Source organism: Staurois parvus, unplaced genomic scaffold, assembly GCF_062004578.1.
Source record: "Staurois parvus isolate SC_StPar_1 unplaced genomic scaffold, SC_StPar_1.0 ptg000541l, whole genome shotgun sequence".
Lineage (NCBI taxonomy): Eukaryota > Metazoa > Chordata > Amphibia > Anura > Ranidae > Staurois > Staurois parvus.
The window spans coordinates 101,035-122,160 of NW_028318337.1; the positions used below are offsets into that span (position 1 = coordinate 101,035).

At 41.2% G+C, this 21,126-nt stretch overlaps 1 protein-coding gene across 1 annotated transcript in view; it reads right to left on the reverse strand.

The window, feature by feature from the left end:
• Window positions 1-1,209: 1,209 nt before the first annotated feature.
• PCSK4 (proprotein convertase subtilisin/kexin type 4) overlaps window positions 1,210-21,126 on the reverse strand; it is a 113,954-nt gene continuing 94,037 nt past the window's right edge. The window contains 5 exon segments of the mRNA XM_089690732.1: window positions 1,210-1,812; window positions 9,447-9,566; window positions 12,068-12,192; window positions 12,261-12,440; window positions 20,656-20,773. Of these exon segments, the coding sequence (XP_089546858.1) occupies window positions 1,319-1,812; window positions 9,447-9,566; window positions 12,068-12,192; window positions 12,261-12,440; window positions 20,656-20,773 (1,037 nt within the window). The 3' untranslated portion in view covers window positions 1,210-1,318.

Here is a 21,126-nt window from a genome sequence, read left to right on the forward strand (position 1 = left end):
ATCTTCCAGGCACAGGAGGGCCATTGCTAATTCCTTACGAAGGTCAGTTAAGTCTTGTTCATGATTTTCCATAACGGAGGCCGCAGCATCCATCCTCTCTTCCAGATCGTTGGCCAGTTCCCTGATCTCTTTAGTAAGTTGTGCTGCCAGTTTAGTTGTGGCGGCAGAGAGCTCCATTTGCAGTAGAGCTTTAAAGTGGAGTAATAGGTCCGCATCCCCTAGGGCGGGCTGTGGGGGGTTCTGGTGTCTCTTCCGGGCTATTCTTCAGGGCGGAATGCTGGTCTGAAGCTCCTGAAAGCGTGAACGGGTCTGGGCTCCAAGCCGGAGCATCAAAGATGGGCGCAGGAAGCCCGGGTAGCGACCGTCTTCTTCCCCATCGAGTGCTCTGGGGGTTTATCAAGCTGTGTGTGGAGAAAAAGGGGTGATTGGTGGCCTCCAGGTAAGCAAGCTGATGGCGGATGTGTCTGGGCTGCGAGGAGCAGGATTAACACGTGGCCATCTTGGTTCACTGCTCGCGAGCGCTCCCCATATAAAATGCACTTTCTAAACTCCTGCTTGAACCTTCTCATTGTAACCATGCTTGTGCCAAGTTCAGCCCTGGGTCTTGTGGGTTCCCCAGACAAGAGTACAGTGTGTTGCTATAAGAGTAAGAGGAGTTAATCTGTTTGAACAGAGCTGGCAAAAGTGGCCACACATCCTGAAAGTGCTGCTAGTTTAATCTTTTTTCCTTGTGCTTTCATATCATTATGGATTTTCTAAGGTGTTATTTTTTCACTAGGGCATTTGTTTTTGAATGCATTGGTATACAAACAGCTTAAAGTTTACGGAAAAAAGTTAAAGTTTTCATTAAATGTACAGACACTTGAATTTGACTTGGTATGATCCTCTTGTAGTTAATTTTAAAGCAGCAGTCAAACTGGAAAGGGAGTCAATCAGGTGTGCTGCATGCACAAGTAACAAGGAACTTTCTGTTAAAAAAAGAGCAGAGTGAGCAGGGGGACAACCTCAATGGTCTCCTACTACTCTTAATCACCTAGGAGCAAAGTGGTTCCTTAACTAAGAATAGACTGGTCATCATTCTGGCTCTAGCTAAAAATTGTTACAAGTCCTTTCACAGGCAAAATGGCTACACTAGATATTTATTTCAGCTACATTTTGCCTAGAGTTTGCTTTACAAGAAGCGACAAAATATTATAGAAATTCTAGACATAAATATATTTGCATTTTATTTACATAGTATTTAAGTGATTATCCTCATGCCAAATGTAAATTTATATTTAGGGATTTATAGTCTCTTGCTTCACAGTAGATGAAGTCTTTACTGTAGTTTATGTCTCTGCACAACAGCAGATGCATCACCCTAACTTTGGAGATTGCACATTTCCAGGCCAGGGGTGTGTGACAAATTAGTGGATGAGAATCTGTAGACACGTATTCTGCTTAACAGTAGGAAAAGTGAAGAAACAAGGCAGACCAAGAACACCATGCCTCCTAAAACCATGGCTATAATTATGGCAAAACTTAAGACTTCCCCGGGTTTACTGGTACTGAGATCTATCCCTGGATAGGAAGGCTGTGAGCAGGAATGTTCTTTTTCATTATATGAAGAAAAGAGTGGGCAGGCAGTACAATTATTAGCAGAGGGTCCCCTGCAGGTGTAGCATGAATAGTGACAAGGAGCACAGGTACGGGCACTTTGAAGAATCACAGACAATTTTTCATTTGACCGAATAGGCTGCAATGTCTTGAAATATTTTGAAGGGCAGTAAGTAATGCAAAAGTGTCCAAAGGCATAAAATGGCAATTCACATTCTAGGAAGAAAACAAAAATGGAGTAATTTGTACATTATTAAAAACATACATTATAAGCAACTACTATACATTTTAAAAATAAGGAACTGTATAACAAATACATTTTAAAATATATCATATATTAAAATAATGGGATTTTTTGTTACTCACTGTAAAATCCCTTTCTTTGAGTTGACAGGCAGAGCTCTCGGGATCTTGATTTCAGGGTTATATCGCCACCTACAAGACCTAGTAGGACACTAGGAAAAGAAAAGAAACAGCGCCACCTATGGGTAGTCCTAGCCGGTATAAACCCCCCTCTCTGCTATAGGCAAGCTATTTAGTCAGAGCAGTGTCAAAAGCATAAACTTCAATACAGAGATAGGTGCTGTATTCGTCAAACTCAGAGAAAGGGATTTTATAGTGAGTAACAAAAAAAATCTAATTTTCTCTTACAATCATTGACGGATACAGCTGTTTTGAATCTTGATCATAGGGATGTCCCAAAGCAGTGCCTCAACGAGGGGTGGACAAACCAAAAAGCAAGTGGAGTAAGCAGGCAATCATCCAACTGCCTAAACAACCCTGCCTAAGCAACCAAGGAACCTGAAAACAGCAGCCCGCAAACCTAAGGCCAAAAACAGGCAAGCACATCAACTCTGGAAACATTTGTAAAAATGTGCATTGAACAGGTAGCCACCTTGCAAACCTGAGACACAGATACCCGACCCCTGAAAGAGGAGTATGCCTCAATGGGGAAGGGAGGAGCCTGCCCAGTAAAAGTATACGCCTGAACAAATGTCTACCGGATCAAACAGCAAATTGTGCCAGAGGAGGTTGCCAGGCCTTGCCTTGGGCTGTCCATGAGCATAAAATGAGCCTGATCTCCTGCAGGAGGCTACAGTGGACAAGTACACACAACCCACCCGGACAAAAGATGCAATGTAACCTCCTCAGGAGGCGACAATCATGGATACAAAAAAGGCAGACCAATTCCTCATTCAGATGAGAAAACCAAAACCCAGATGAAACACCCCATCTTTGTGTAGGACCAAATAGGGAGACTTACAAGACGAGGCCGGCTGCTTAGACACCCACCTTGCAGAAGCGATGGTGACCAAGGCAACAGTTTGAGGAAGAGTAAGCAGAGGATTAACTCAATACACTCCAAAGAAAGTGAATAAATATAAATGGTGAATGCTTGTGAGCTATTATGAAATGAGGTGTTCAATATGTGACTTTAGATGTCCTTATTTCTCACGTGAGGTTCGCTGGCACTTGCACTGACTCATATGCTAGTGTATATATAATATTTTCAAAATAGATAGTGCCGCGCTCCCATGTACCAATATGTATATCTTATACTTTCAAAGTGCTAATGAATAGCTTTCAAGATACTGCATGTATCAAACAATTATTACTAGTGACTCAAAACATCATTGTGAATATTAATCTTCATGCAAGTGACATTAATAACTGATAATCCTAAGGTGATAGTGCCTATTAAAGTACAGTGATATACAAATCAGAAATACTCCTCTATTCTACTGTGATCCTTATATTTATATTGTGCAAACACATATATATTATGTGCACGTGCTTATGATATATTCAATAAAAAAAAAAAAAAAAAAAAAAAAGTCTTTCAAAATAAATGTGCAGGTGGATTCTTTGTTCCCTCTCGCCGAGTGCTTAATGGTCTCCCTATGTGCTCACCTCTATATTTGCCTGAATAAATCCAGGCAAATACACTTTTTATCCTTCCAGGATAGATGGGATGGAATGATGCTCTTGAATTATCTCAGAAGGTGGATGTGGATTTATATTTGTTCTCCTGTAGCTGCTCATGAGTGGGTATACTGACCATCTCTCTGAGGATCTCCCAATTCCCCTCCTGGGGCTGTTTCCTTTTCCAGTCCTCCTTATATCAGCTCAAAGGGTGTTGTTCAATTGAGAAAGGAAGACAAACAGACCATAGTGTCTTATCCTTGTGCAAAAAGGGGGTTTATTGCTGCCAGTTGCACAGTAGTATACAATTGTAGTCCAGCATAAATGTGCTCTGCCTCTGTTCCTGCAGTGCTGTCTACCTGTGTCTGTATTCAGATCACCGAGCCTCTCCAGTGCAATGTCGTGACGTCAGAGCCCCTCCCCTACGCGTATCGTCACAGGGTCACGTGACTTCATCAGGGGGAATGATTAGATGCCACGACTATGCTAATACTCCTATTTATATCTCTCGGCCGCCTTTTTACTGGAGCCCAATGGGCGCGGCCATTTTCCCAGTGATTTTCTTAAACTCTATGTATGGTGAGTGTTTACACCTGTGTGTCTACTCAAATTATAACGTGATATCTGTCTGCCAGACATTGCTAACTGGGTCAGCTGTGATCTGTCTCTTGCTCTGCAGTTTCTAAACAGTGGCTGTTGGCTATACATTATATTGCTGAAAGTATACCTATTAGGCTAAATTAAAACCATGTTTTATTAATAATACAATATTAAAAATATAAAATTCAAAATTATAAATTTAACCAATAAAATAAAATAAAAAAAATATTTTTTTAAAAATCAAATAATAAAAGATAATAAAAAAATAAATAATAGAAAACGCATGTATGTTACTTCTCAAGTAACCTATTGGTCATTAATTATCTAATTCCTTCAATTTTGAGATATTATTTAACTTACATCTTTCTTTACATCTGGGTTTTGGTTTTGTATTTAAGAAGGTATTACTTGAGGATATGATACTTGATATAACTTACATGCGTTTTGTGCTAGTCATAAATTCTCTAATTCTACCCTAAACTCACTCCACATATTCCTAAATTCATGTCAGATACATTACTTCAATCCCCAATCTATATATATTCAACGCCTCAAAGTTAGATTGGGAACTATTTCTATACTTATTTGTTACTAATAAAGCATGTAAGGTCAAACTCCTTATTTAACCCATTGGGAGCCAGACAGCCCATTTCATAGATCCACTTCGATTCTTTCTTGCTAATTTCCCTTATCAGGTTATCTCCCCTCCAGTGTTGTACATGTTTTTCTACACCCCAGAACTCTAATTTTCTTGCATCTTTATTGTGGTATTTTTTGAAATGCTGCGATAAGTGGTGATACTTGTATCCTCTGTTTATATATATAGGAGTATTAGCATAGTCGTGGCATCTAATCATTCCCCCTGATGAAGTCACGTGACCCTGTGACGATACGCGTAGGGGAGGGGCTCTGACGTCACGACATTGCACTGGAGAGGCTCGGTGATCTGAATACAGACACAGGTAGACAGCACTGCAGGAACAGAGGCAGAGCACATTTATGCTGGACTACAATTGTATACTACTGTGCAACTGGCAGCAATAAACCCCCTTTTTGCACAAGGATAAGACACTATGGTCTGTTTGTCTTCCTTTCTCAATTGAACAACACCCTTTGAGCTGATATAAGGAGGACTGGAAAAGGAAACAGCCCCAGGAGGGGAATTGGGAGATCCTCAGAGAGATGGTCAGTATACCCACTCATGAGCAGCTACAGGAGAACAAATATAAATCCACATCCACCTTCTGAGATAATTCAAGAGCATCATTCCATCCCATCTATCCTGGAAGGATAAAAAGTGTATTTGCCTGGATTTATTCAGGCAAATATAGAGGTGAGCACATAGGGAGACCATTAAGCACTCGGCGAGAGGGAACAAAGAATCCACCTGCACATTTATTTTGAAAGACTTTTTTTTTTTTTTTTTTTTTTTTATTGAATATATCATAAGCACGTGCACATAATATATATGTGTTTGCACAATATAAATATAAGGATCACAGTAGAATAGAGGAGTATTTCTGATTTGTATATCACTGTACTTTAATAGGCACTATCACCTTAGGATTATCAGTTATTAATGTCACTTGCATGAAGATTAATATTCACAATGATGTTTTGAGTCACTAGTAATAATTGTTTGATACATGCAGTATCTTGAAAGCTATTCATTAGCACTTTGAAAGTATAAGATATACATATTGGTACATGGGAGCGCGGCACTATCTATTTTGAAAACACTCCAAAGAAAGGCTTCTAGAGAACCAAAAAAAAAACAACTTCATGTCCCGCTGTAGTACTGGGGAGCACCAGAACCCTTGATAGAGGTGTGAGGCAGGAGGTGAGTGGCTAACAGACCATGAATAAAAAAAAAAAAAAAAGGGAGGACAGTAATTGCAGAAAGTGGACCCCTATGGTACTCCAGGCAAGTTCATTTGTGCAATGCCCCATTGAGGAAAAGCCAACACCCAAGCCAGCAAGATGAGATGTGGATGAACACACAGAGCCTTGCACCCGGCAATAAAAGACTTTCTGGTGCAAAGACATACCTGCCAAGAGGTAGGTCTACAAGCCTCCAACATTGTCCTCCAACAAGCCCGACAACTCCTTGTCTCTCAAAGCCAGATTTCAGAGGGCATGCCATGAAGGCCAGAGATAGTAATGCAGGGAGGCAGAACTGACCCCAGGACAGGCGGGCCTCCCAAAGTGGCAAGCACCAGGGAGCGTCCGTGACCAGCTACATCATGTTGGCGTATCACAGACCAGTGTGGAACTACCAGAGCAATCGAAATCCCTTCGGCCCCTATCCTGCGAGCCCGCACAGCGGATGAGGGAGCAGCCTGAGAGGAGGAAAGGCTTAAATGAGACAATACCAGTGCATCCGTTGTATCCGCCAGGGGTCCTGCACGCTCGACACAGACCGTGGCTCTTTCCTGTGAGGCAGGATGCCAGAAGATTCACACGCGGGGTACCCCATGGTAGGCAGATCTGACAAAACCTGTCCGGGCGCAGTGGCCCCTACCTCTGATCAAACACCTGAGGACTGAGGCAGTCTACCTGCCAAGTTTACATGCCAGGAATGTGCAAAGCAGGGAAGGCCAGAACATACCATTCCACTCACCTCAATAAGCAGGAAGCCTCCAGAGCTGCTGTCTCAGTTCACAAGCCGCCCTGGAAGGTGACAGAGGCCACTGCGGTGGCATCGTCCAATTGGATCCCACCCAAAAGCCCCCTGAGAGGTGCTTCCTGTGCTTCAGAGTCAGATGAGTTCAATGGGCAGTGATGGGCAAGTAAGCCTCCCCCAGAGTCCAATGGCCTTATGCTGATCTCAGGCTGCCCTCAGGCGTTTGTTTGGTAAAAAAAAAAAAATCCCAATAAGTGTATCTTAATTAGTTTGTGTGAAAGTTATATGTATACCATAATTTATGGATGCAATATTTGAAATTGATCAGTTCTGATGTACCGATGGCCTCATTTCTTGAAGCCCTAAAATGTACACAGTTTGAGGTATTTAGTAAAAGGCATGATGAGTTTTTTGTAGTTGTAGTTTTTTGTCAGAATATTTTGAAAACTAAAAGAAATTTAAAAAAATATGTGTTTAACAATTTATTTTTCTTTTACATACTGTCACCAGTACAGTACAATATCATCATAGGTCTGGTGGTTATCAGGGATACTGACTGAAAAATTTAATTTTTTTCACCCTGTCATTAGAATAGTTCTGTGTCACCACAGAGACACTGTACTACTCTGGGGGAGCAATTAGGGATTTTTTTTTTACATTGTTATTGCTTATACAGTGAAGATCACTGTATAAACAATAGCTTTAATGGTCGTGAATGGGTTATCCATTCATAAACAGCTTGCCTATGGTTGTGATCTGTGATTGGCCAAGCTAACCACACGGTACAGGTAGCCAGGTACCATGTGACTGCTGTGGGCCAGTCACAGATCACAACAGTAAGCAAACTGTTAATGAATCGAAAGCTATTCATGACAGGTTGTTTACATTGCTATGTGATCACTATCACCAGTCATAGTGGTCATATGATACCCGGTTACCAATTACCAGTAACAGTGATCCGGTGGACATAGTGGTCACAGGAGGTGGGGGGGGGCTGGCAAGTGGTTAAGTGAAAACAGTTAACATCCAGATTTTTAGAGTTTGTATGCAAAACTGTAAATAAGCAATCTGGAGGTTGGCTTCACAACTATGCATTCTTCTAACACCCAGTCGTAGTGCCATGTGTGCACATTTTGATAAAATCATGCAGGCATACATTTCATTGCAGCAACACGCTGTCGCACACAGAGTTGAATCAATGCTATTAAAAAAGAAAAGAATAATGCACGGCAGCATGTGTGTATTTTTACCATAACATGTGCACACTGATGTGAATGAGCTCCAACACAAGTTTATTACTATTATACTTGTAGTGTGTGTGTGTGTGTGTTGGGGGAAAACTAGGGGTATACATGACACCATACAGTATCAAGAATAAATTTTTCACCCAGTAGTCTTAGGTCCTTGCATACAGGCATTGACCACACAAATCAGTGACATGCCAACAGAGGCTATTGGCTGTAAGTATGTAACCACACATCTGGAGCAGTTACATGCATATAGGGATGTATGAGAAGTTCAATTTGCATCCAGGATAGGCAGTTACAGCTGCAGTGTGTCAGTCTGTTGTAGATTTTCACAGGCTGTTGTCTGCAGTTGTATACAAACACTTCTGACTGAGGTACTGTGACCCATATAGCATGTATCAGTAGTGTATGTGGCTGCAGCCAGCCTACATTACTATATGGAGATGCAGTGGGTGTAAGAACACAGCTGCAGGTCCTAGTTTAACAGGGGTGTGTGTACACAGACAGTGTGTATTCAGGGCCACTCATCTGCATGCCTGCCAAATTAGGACCTGTGTAAGCTACTGATCACAGCTAATTTTTAACCAAGAGATTCTGGGAGACAGTTCTGCCATAAGTTTATGGTCACTTAAGCAGAAGGGGGAATGCAGCTGACAGAAGGCATACTGACCTGGTCAACTAAGGCTTAGTTACTAAGCGATTCTGTGCCTCTGTATTCTTTACATCGGTAGTAGTGAAAGGGTTAAAAATATAATTTATATAAACTGATTGCACATTAAGGTATTTAAAGCCCAAATTAGGGTTCCAGACTCCCATCCATACCCCCACCAACAGTCCTAGCTTTTTTCACCTCTGAAGGTTCCCGAAATAGGGAAAATTTTTTTGCTGTTTTTTTTTTTTTTAATACGCTTTTCGAACTCTTCAGACCCTAGAATACTGCAGGATCCTATTCACATCCTCTGTGGACTGGGCAGTCATCTCTGATTGATCAGTTATACAGTGAATGCAGGGCATCATTGAAAGGAGAATCCCAGCTTTATTATTGCTTTAAATAGTTTGTTTGGGCAAAGCTGGAAAATTAATATAAGGCTTTACTCTGATTGGCCGAGGTTGAAAGCATGGTGTCATCTGCCCAATTTTTCCAAATTGGCCAATCAACGGAAGCCAAGTATTACTTTATAAAAATACAACTCTTCTCCTGAACGGAGGAGAAAAATTCAACCCAACTCTACGTTTCCTGTACTAAAACACAGTGCCACTTACTGTATTTGGCTAATAAAACTATTTGAATTAATAATAAAGTTGTATTTCTACAAGATGTCCTCAGTTTTTCGGGTTAGAGAAAAGCACTTCAGGAGACCGTTCTGGATTATAAATGAGCATTTCAACCTGAGTTGTTTATTTAACACCCAAGAAATGAGTGTAAAAAACAAAAAAAACAAAAAACAAACACTTACCCAGACATGTTCCATTGAGGTCACGAGTCACACAGTCCCGCAACACAGGCTCAGATATTTTTCTAGCCATTACATTTTCATCAGTGCCATAAAGAATTAGCGTGAAACTGTTTAAGAATCCTTAAATATATAAAAGCACACATAACATAACAGTAGATTGCATGTTAATGAAAGTAAATATTTAACGGCTTAAACAGAAAAATTAATTATGCAGTAACAAACAATATTTAAATATGAAGGGAGTGATAAAACCAACGCAGCGATACCCTACTGCTGAGCCCTGGACAAATGACAGTGCTATAGAAGGTACATGCTACATATGAAACCCCAGTGCTGTTTTATGCAACCTTTACTGTAATGATGGTTGCAGAACACAGCAATTCAGCGTCTGAAAACTTAAAAGCCAACCAAGAAGCTGAAGTTCTATTAAAAAAATTATCCCTAAAGGAAATGTATAGTTTTTTTTTACATTATTGTTTAGGTATACAGTACAACTTATGGAAATTATTCATCAAACGTGTGTTAATACTTTATTCTATGAATAGTTTGAATCATGTATGAATATGGAGGTGGCATATTTTGGCCATTACAGATCCATATTCTACATCATAGTTTGCAGTTCTACACAATAGTGCTTCACTGCTACTTCTACCAATGAAAGTCTATGGAATTGACCAACTAAAAGAGTACAGAATGTTCAGTTTGCAAGTTATTCACTTAACTTTGTGAATAAGCTGATATGATAATTGCTGACTGTACTCAGTAATAATATATTTTAAAAAGTGAATATTAGCTTGTACACAATTGGAAGACTGAAGTTATACACAGCTTCCCCTTTGAGATTCAGCATATTCCCAGCAAACAATTTACTTCCTCCTTGGTTGACATGTTATCACAACAGTCCTTAAAGCTGTATTAAACCCAAAAACAAGAATTCATTAAATTGCAACTCACCAATTCTTAGATGTGGTGGCTGCATTAGTTTTCCTTCGTAGGCTTTCTTTCCTTTATTTTCACCTGGTGAACCAGCCAGTACATCTTATTTTTCAACTTTCTTTACCAATCAAGCTGTCCAGACAAAGTGGCAGTTAAAAGGTTAAGACAAACCATTTACCACTGGCATGGGTGCTTAAAATGGTCAGCTTTTATTAATTTCTGTTAAACCTTTAGGTCCCCTGTACATACATAGTGCGATGACCTGTGTTTTACCACACTGGACAAATGCAGGTCACCACTAGGACACGCAGACCACAATTGTTTAATGTGTCATATTCACACTGCAATGCACCCCAGAGGTGTGGTGCAGTGAGCGGTGATAAAATGCACACATGCTGCTTTTTAATCACAGCACACTGTACAGAATCACATGTTACTGTACAGCAGTGCAATGCTGGACAGCAATATGCTTGATGTGTCACTTTTGCGAACTTCAAAATAAAGTTCATACAAAAAAAAAAAAAAAGGAAAGAAAACAAAAAGGGAGCTGTGTCATGCACTGAAACGCACTGTCACACTGACCTTTACCTCAGGCTCACTGTAGCAGAAACGGACAACTGCCGCACACTAAACCACTGTGGTTTAGTGTGCGGCACCTGCCCATTGCTGTGTGAACAGCCTCTTACACCAAAAGGAAAATAGCTGTTTTTCTGTAACTGCTTTTATATTGTTAGACTAGCAGATTTAGATGGACTTCACTAACAAACTGAAACTGAACTTCAACTAACACCACTCTCTCCCCAGACTGACAATGCTGCTGTCCAAAGGTGTTTGCTTTACTACTTCATCCAGAATGCAGACACCCTAAGAGAAAAGTGTGTCACTGATTGGATCACCAGGCGAAAAAAAGAAAAGGAGAAAAAAAAAAATGAATGTGGCCACCACATCTAAGGATTGGTAACCTGCAACATGTTACATTTTCGTTTTTGGGTTTAATACGGCTTTAAGCAGCTTGGTTCTTGAGGGTAATCTAATATTATGCAAACATAGGGGAGAAAAATGGTTTCACACGTAGAAAAGTAAAAGTTTATAGCTTAAAATAGAATCTCTCTCACACTTGCCGGTCTCTCCCCAAATCCTCAAAGAATATAGGATCTTAAAGTGTTAGTAAACTCCGCTTTTTAACTTGTACCTACAGGTAAGCCTATAAGGCTTACCTGTAGGTACAGTGACTATCTTCTAAATGTGCACAGTTAAGGATATATTGTAATGTGTAGCAGCCGGTGACATCTCCGATGCATGTGTCCATTGAGAGAGGTGAGTTGTGCCACGGTCGTGATTCCTGCGTGCATGTGCAGGAATTATGTAATTATGGCATGGCCAATCAAATGGCCGGAGCCCACAAACCCAGAAAGAAGATGGGGTGAGGATGGATTCCCTGTCAGTAGTGAGGGACCAGTATTTTAGGCAAGTCTGTCATAGTGGTAGTATTATGACCTGAGCCTGGGGGGAAGAGGGGGGGTGGCTTTTTTTTTTTTTTTTTTTAGCACTGTTTACTACCAATTTAGGTGCCTATTGAAAACCACATTCTTAAACAAGAATATGCCATAAATATCCATATAGTGATTACAAATGTTCACTAAACAAACAGTTTATTATTTTTAAAAAAGAGCCAATGAACATACCATTGTTCCAGAAGTTTCCTTTGTTCACTAGCTCTAGGGTCCATGTACCCTGTGGGTTCTCATCCCAGCTGTGGGTTGTCATAAAATTCCATTTTCTGTAACCCGCACTGTTCATGTCATATGGTCTGTGAAGACAATCAAACATTAAGGACCTTCAACTATATTAACACCGTTCTTAAAAACATGATCTCACCTCAGAGATACCAGAACAGAACGTGTGCCCATCGGACTGGTGAGGAAAATTTCAAGATCACCTCTCCGTGTATAACTAAGGGAGATTTGGACCTGGATATGTTCTAGGGACAGGATATAGTTAGGAGATCCAACGCAGGCACTGATGTTTCTGCTTATAATAAGCCCAGAAGACAGTTTCCTGTAGGAGATGCAAAAAGAGAAAAACTGAAGCACTATTTAAAAGAAACCCTGAGGAGAGAAAAATGTTTTTGACTTGCCATAAAATCCCTTTCTTTGCATTGGATTGCATTATGGTACACAAGATGAAGTAATTCAGGTACATTTAGCTATGCTGTTGCCTTTAGGAGCTTGAACACAGCCAAAGCAAGCCAAGTATAACCCCTCTCACCCCATTAGAATGAATGGATAATAGAGAGGAGGGACCGGTGCGCTATAATGTACCTTTTTTTCCTAATGATACATTACGGTACACAGGATGAAATTATTCAGATACATTGGGATGTCCAAAAGCAGTCCAACTGGGCGGTCGGTGGGCAAAACAGTAAACAAAAGCCAACAGGCTAACCAAAAGCAACAGGTTAACTAAAAGGATTCTACAGAGCAGCCTGAAGAACCTTATGAGAGAAGCTAGCATCAGCTGAGGCTTGAACATCAACCTGGTAAAACCTAATGAACGTGTGGACAGAAGACTAGGTGGCAGCATTGCAAATCTGATAAATAGATGCTGACAAGCTCATGAAGCACTAACTGATCTAGTGAAAAAGTGGGAAACTTGACCTTGAGGTTATTAGCTTGAGTAATGAGCTTATGAATCCACCTACCAATAGTGGAACAAGAAGCAGGCTGTCTCTTATAGAAGCTTTCAAGAACGACAGAGTCAGACTGTCGAAACGAGCTGTAGCTGAGAGATAAACAGCACCTAGCACATCCAGACAATGGAAAGAAATCTCCTTAGGTTGTTTAGAAGGAGGACAGAGAGAAGGTAGAAAAATGTCCTGGTTAAGATAACAAGAACAAATCGCCATTGGAAACTCACTTTGCAGAAGTGAGGGTGATGAGAAAGACAACCTTGCACATAAGAATAGACAAAGGAATTTCCCTACTAGGTTCAAAGGGTGTTCTTCAAAGAGCCATCATAACCAGGTTGAGATCCCATGGAGTCCCTGGGGAATGTACAGGAGGAATAATGTGAGCAACACCCTCTACAAAGGCCTTCACTAAGAACTGAGAGGCAAGTGGTCTCAAATTCCCTGTGGGATGAATCCTGTCTTTTCTCTAATATGGTTTGGATCTCTGTTTTGCCTCGAGTACCATCAAGGGTCAGATCTTAGCTTTAACAGTTCTTTTTCATTGTTTCACACTAAGAGAAATACAGTTTCCAAGTTAGACGGTAGACTTTGTAAGCAGTCAATCTAGTTTTCAAGAGCATAGGGTTGACCAAATTCAAAAAGCACCTGTGTCTAAGGACCTGGGCTTCAATACCCAAACCTTTAAAGCCAGCAACAGAAGCAGAGTGGCAAACCAGTCCCTGGGACAGAAGATCTGTTCAATTGGGTAGGACAGATGGGGAGTCTGCCAGGAGCCTAATGAGGTCTGAGGACCCCTCCTGGGCAAGTTCATTGGGATGAAAATTACCAGAATACTCTCCTATTCTGATGCTGCAGAGTAAGTAAGGAAGTAGATTCAGAGGGAGAAAGGCAGAGGATTCCAGGATCTGAAAACAAACTTCCAAAGTTGGTTATGGAAACCAGTTGGTCCATGTCCAACAGAGTTCTTTAATCACACTGGAATGAAGAGACCATTTTCCAGAGTCCAGTCATTGACAACTGAGGAAGCACAACTGCCATTTTTTCACGCATGGGATGTACATGGGGGATGGGACTGGAACATGAACTTCTATCTGAGTGACAAAAATTCTGGTGCCTCCCTGATGGTTGATGTGAGCCACTGCTATGGCACTCCCCTGGAGCTCTAGAATACTGACCAGAGTGAACCTTCTCCGATGACCCAAGTTCCCTGCACCGAGAGGGTACTCAAGATACCTCCCAGCCCAACAGGCAGACATCCATCGTGAGTACTTTCCAAACCATTTAGAGGAAGGATATTCCCCTAATTCCACAGCAAACCTGTGACCCACTATGCCAGGGCAAGCTTGGATTGCACCCTCTTGTCCCACATAGCCAGAATGCCGAGTTGCAACAATCTGGAGTGAAATTGGACATATGAAACTGCTTCAAAGGAGAACAACATTAAAGCAGAACTACACTGTATTTGAGCACCACAAACCAAAAGCTCTATTTAATTTATGTTTATTATTCAAAGCAAACACACCCATCCATGTCACCATGCTTTATTTTGCTGAGAAATCACTTATAAAAACAATCCCCCTAGCATTTCTGGCCATGGCCATCTAGAGTAAGAGCAGAATATTCATGTAGTATTTACTTTCTGAAATCCATCTGCTCTTAGCTCAGACATGCAGTCAGGAGGGAGTGCCTATCTGAGAAAGCCCCTCCTCCCCTCCTGAAGACTCCTGGGATGTGTGACATCATTTGCCTAGGCATGGAAACTGGGAAGTAACTGAAGAAATGTACAAAAAAAAAGTTTAAAACAAGTAAATATTATATACTTTTCTACCTATTTACTAATGCTAGCAGTATAAAGATTCAAAATAATCACTGTTGATTGAGAAAGTGAAGTTCAACTTTAAGTCCCAGACTCTCATGCAAATATGGAAAGTCTTTTGGCTCCTGGACCGCAGAGTCTGAAAGTGGGGGTGTTGACCTTGCAGGGAGCCAGCTGAAGCTCTGGCAGAGAAAGTGTGCGCACACAGTAACACGTCTCAAAACTTGTGGAGGGCAGGACTACTGCCTGAGAGTTTGATTTAGCTTTTACAAAAGGTGCTGACCGTGCTAGTAAGCGCTTGTTGCAACTTACACAAACAGCATCCACGCTAACGTGCTGCAGCACCAAGAAAAGGTGTACTGCAATTTGAGCTTGTTCACACAAGATGTGGTACATTGGGGCTATGCATAGACAAGGCTGAATGTCATGTTTCCTGTGGTGTTCGTGCACACCACAGTGTTCCAGTAGTGTGCACTGAAAAAAAGTAATGCATGCAGAACCACTACAGCTGCAGTGAATAGAACTCTACTGAAAGGTCATAAATGACATTTCTTTAAAAAAAAAAAAAAAAGATAAAGAAAAAAGTGTGATGCACTGATATTAGCATGTCAGCTCCCTGTCTTCCATCATACACAATCAGTGTGAAAAATCCATTAAATGTTTACCGCAGTGTTCCAATTGAGTTTCTCTAATACAATTTAAAGTGTTGCAACTCAAACATATGACCCCCCCCAAATCATGTGCATACCACCAGACAGGCTGCAGACCTCCAGGGGACAAACCCCCACAGGGGTTTGCAAGGACAGGCTTCCACCAGTGGGCGGCAGCACAACTTTGGGCCTGTAAAGCAGCCTGGGGCTGACTCCACAAGTTGTACCATAGTTGCACCTTACGCAGTGTCCAGTGCTCACAGATACAGTGGGGCAAAAAAGTATTTAGTCAGCCACCAATTGTGCAAGTTCTCCCACCTAAAAAGATGAGAGGCCTGTAATTGGCATCATAGATAGACCTCAACTATGAGAGACAAAATGAGAAATAAAATCCAGACAATCACATTGGCTGATTTGGAAAGAATCTATTTGCAAATTATGGTGGAAAATAAGTATTTGGTCACCTACAAACAAGCAAGATTTCTGGCTCTCACAGACCAGTACCTTCTTCTTTAAGAGGCTCCTCTGTCCTGCACTCATTACCTGTATCAATGGCACCTGTTTGAACTTGTTATCAGTATAAAAGACACCTGTCCACAACCTCAAACAGTCACACTCCAAACTCCACTATGGTGAAGATCAAAGAGCTGTCGAAGGACACCAGAAACAAAATTGTAGACCTGCACCAGGCTGGGAAGACTGAATCTGCAATAGGCAAGCAGCTTGGTGTGAACAAATCAACTGTGGGAGCAATAATTAGAAAATGGAAGACATACAAGACCACTGATTATCTCCCTCGATCTGGGGCTCCACGCAAGATCTCACCCCGTGGGGTCAAAATGATCACAAGAATGGTGAGCAAAAATCCCAGGACCACACGGGGGGGACCTAGTGAATGACCTGCAGATAGCTGGGACCAACGTAAGAAAGGCTACCATCAGTAACACATTACACCGCCAGGGACTCAGATCCTGCAGTGCCAGACGTATCCCCCTGCTTAAGCCAGTACATTCCCCGGGCCCGTCTGAAGTTTGCTAGAGAGCATTTGGATGATCCAGAAGAGGATTGGGAGAATGTCATATGGTCAGATGAAACCAAAATAGAACTGTTTGGTAGAAACACAACTCGTCGTGTTTGGAGGAGAGAGAATGCTGAGTTGCATCCAAAGAACACCATACCTACTGTGAAGCATGGGGGTGGCAACATCATGCTTTGGGGCTGTTTCTCCGCAAAGGGACCAGGACGACTGATCCATGTACAGGACAGAATGAATGGGGCCATGTATCGTGAGATTTTGAGTGCAAACCTCCATCCATCAGCAAGGGCATTGAAGATGAAATGTGGCTGGGTCTTCCAACATGACAATGATCCCAAACATACCGCCCGGGCAACGAAGGAGTGGCTTCGAAAGAAGCATTTCAAGGTCCTGGAGTGGCCTAGCCAGTCTCCAGATCTCAACCCCATAGAAAACCTTTGGAGGGAGTTGAAAGGCCATGTTGCCCAGCGACATCCCCAAAACATCACTGCTCTAGAGGAGATCTGCATGGAGGAATGGGCCAACATACCAGCAACACTGTGGGCCAACCTTGTGAATACTTACAGGAAACGTTTGACCTCTGTCATTGCCAACAAAGGATATATAACAAAGTATTGAGATAAACTTTTGATATTGACCAAATACTTATTTTCCACCATAATTTGCAAATACATTCTTTCCAAATCAGCCATTGTGATTGTCTGGATTTTTTTTCTCATTTTGTCTCTCATAGTTGAGGTCTACCTATGATGCCAATTACAGGCCTCTCTCATCTTTTTAAGTGGGAGAACTTGCACAATTGATGGCTGACTAAATACTTTTTTGCCACACTGTACATTACAGGCTGGCCCCGCATCTTCCTTACAGAGGGTTTCAAGTACAGACCCCACAGCTATGCTGAGCTCTGTCCAATCCAAATATTGCAAAGGAGTTCCAGCGGCTCTGCAACAGCTGAATAATCTTGCTAGTAGAGAAAATTTTAATAGATAGAAAGGTGTACATAAGATGTAGCTTGCTTTTCTCAGAGGAGGCGAAACTGCCTATGAAACTTTATATACAAACATGATTTTAAACTGTCAACAAAAATGGTGATCCCCTTTACTGGTGTATTAAAAGTTTTAAACAGGTTTTCATTTCTGAAACTGCTGCCACTGAACATAGCAGCAAGAGATTCACAGGGTGTTGTTAGAGGTTTCTTGTAAAGTATATGTGCCCTAGATTTGTTTTTTAATAAGTCTCAGTATATATTTGTTTGGATCAGAGTATTGGTGAGGCTTACTGTAAATAAATGGTCACGCCTTTGCTGGGAGGTTTACAATATTTGTTAAGGACTTGGGAATTTGCTACTCATGCTAAACACTGAAAGACTGGAGCAAATATCTGCACAAAAATCTAGAATTATACAACTAAATTGCAGTATGTGACCCTTCATTTTGGACAGGTGCATCAGCACCTGACCTTTTGGCTAAGCTGATCGGTGGTCATTCATAGTATAAGAGCATCATTTTGCACACATGAGAGCAAAGACCTCTTCATTAAAATATACACAGGGAATATCCATGGCTCTGAGCTCCCATTATGGCTGCTTCTCCAAACTGGTGGTTTCTATCTACATGTACGCACTCCAGCAATGACTGCACAGCATTTTTCAAGGTGGGTTGTCTGATAGTGATAAATACTGACCATACCTGTAGTCTTAATCATCTGGAATTGAAAACTAGCTAAACAAAATTTCAGCTTTGAGTCTAAGGCGAAGCTTACACTAGCAGCAGCCCTTGCTGTCCCTTTGAAAATCTCCACCCAATGTTTGGCACCCGGGTGAAAGGTCAAAGATGTCAGCGGCTGCTGGGGAGCTTCAGGACATCATATCGCTGAAACCCAGGTGAGTATAGTTCAACTTTAGCTTGTTTGTCTCCCTGGACATAGTATGTGCGACCAGAGTCTGAAGGGTTTAAAACAAGCTCACGGCTGAATTAGCAGTCCTGAACTTGTCTCCTCTTCTTTCACTCTTTGCAGTTCCCAGGCTCTCCCACTCCTCTTGGAAGTCCAGGACCACAACTAGTGACTTTAGGATGGTGAGAGGAGGAGGAGATTGGGGAACATCTGTTCCCTGATCTTCTCTGCTGTGTGTGAAACTGACATATTTGGTATCTATTTGCTCTACTACAACCTCTGTCTGTAGCTGACCCAACCTTGTTTTTCCCCAGTGGAACAGGAGAGGCCGGGAACAGCAGAAGAAGGGGGCCCCTTCCGTGCACTGTAAAAGTGATTAGATGGCTGTAGAGCTGTTTGGATCACTCTTACAGGAAAGCCCATCACCAGTTGCAAATTTTGATACCAGGGTTATTGGCTCCACCTGTAGCCATGATCCTGGTACAACTGCTTCCACACAAGGACATACGAGTACATCCTAAGGACTGGAAGTGGTTAAGAAAAAAAAATTAAAATGAAACCACATCACCCTGCACACACAAATGCAAACACAGGTATAGGATGCACACGTGTATGTAAACTGCAATTGCGCCATGCATTTTGCATATTGCTGCAAAAGTCAGAGCGAAAGCCATAGTCCAGGGGCATTATTTATAGTTTACTTTAAATTGATGAGTTGTAAAAGCTCCACCTATCGATTTGTGTATGATAATTTTTCACCATTTAGTGGGCATACACAGTTTTCACGCCTGACATATTTTGTATCACTTTACTTTACTAAAACCTCACCTTTCTTTTGCACAAAAACAGGGATTGTGTTTGTGTACCAAAAGTGATGTTTTTTTTTTCCTTAAAATATACATTTGCTAAATAGTTGCACAAAAATCATGCACCAAACTAAACTATCATTTTTTATTCTACAGGGCCTCTGTAGAAAAAAAAAAAAATGATTATAGACTAAAAAGAAAAAAAATGTAGATTTTACCATGTGCAAGAAATTTCTCTGGGGGGTGGGGGGGTGGTTAAGAGGGGCAGTCAGAGGGCTATAAAAACATGGCTTGACTGCCTGTTTTTATAGCCACCGCCCAGCTGCAAGTGTAAATGAGTCCTAATGGTTAATCTACACATTAAATCACTATCGTGCAGCTCGAGTTTAGTTTATATGTTTATTTCTTGCTACATTGTTTGTCCCCCTGACATTTCACTAACGAAGATAGGACTAGTTTACCGGTTTCAGGTGGCTGAGGGAGGTTTGAGTTTAACGGTCTACCTTTTAAATGTGATGTCTCACACTGTACCTCCACATAAATTATGGAGGAATAGGAAAATACAAGAGCAGGTGATCTAGGAAGGTGCAAAAGAGTATACCTTTTGTGCAGTTTACCTGGAAAAAAAACGGGCCTTATTGGCAACAGACCAAAAAACACACTGAATATTTAACCCAAAGGATACCAAGAATGTAAATGTATGGTTTAATTCCTGTTTACTTTATAGCAAGCCCATTATCAAAAATGTAACATTAATATAAAAGCACCTCAGATCATGAGGTGTATGTACAATTATCAGTTCTTTGGAAAAGATGCTCTGGCTCTTAGCCTCGATCCAGTGATATTCACTGTGTATTCAAACGCAGAATTTTATCCAAAAAAGGTCCTGCTGCGTCCTCTTAAGTGCACACGCATACATACCATGGCCAAATTCTTTGTTACAGGAGAGCTAAACATACGGTGGCCATTAGGAGTACAGGTCCCTATAGGAAAGAATGGTGCTGGTGTTACACCTGTAAGTTATGGTATTAGGAAAAAAGCGGACGCTTCACCATGTGTTAACGCCAAACATGGTAATACTCAACCGGTGTTGATATTCGTTTTAAATGGCACCCCAGCACACCACATGGAACAGACAGGGAAGCAATTATCCATGCAGCCTAGTGTGTGACCTTTAAAAAAAAAAAAAAAGCAAACCCAGCAAACAACCTTTACAATCAATCCCTTTACATTGATATAGCTAGAAAGCACAAATGGTAGAGGAATGGTAAATAAATAAGTCACCATTAGGCAATTTTAGACAAGGACCACATGATAAAACACAATATTATTTCATCAATTCACAGTGCTAGATAAAAAATATCAAATTAAGTGAATACTCACTGAGGGCTGTTCACAATGTTGACCCCACATCTTCTCTGAGGATGCGTCATTTCCCACTTCTGGGCAAGATCCACCAGTTTTCCAGCATCCAAAAGCCCATAACCATAATGATGACTCACTAGAGAAAAAAAACAAACAGACATACAGCCCAATTCTGAAGAATAATTTATTTTCTCAGACAACAATTGTCCACATGCTGTATGCTCTATTTTACTTGGTCTTATTTTATTCTCATTCTTGCTTAAGTGGCATCTATAATGCAATGGCTTTCGAACACACATATGCATTGCTGGCATCACAAGTTAAAGTTGATCTCCAGACAGATATAAAGGGAAATATAATGAAACCCTGCTACAATTTACACAGCATTTAGGTGATTGTAAATCATGTAAATGAAAAATGAAGTATATGCCTCAGTCCATAGCACCTAGTGCGAATCCTCTCTGCTCTCTCCTCTCTCTGCAATCTGCA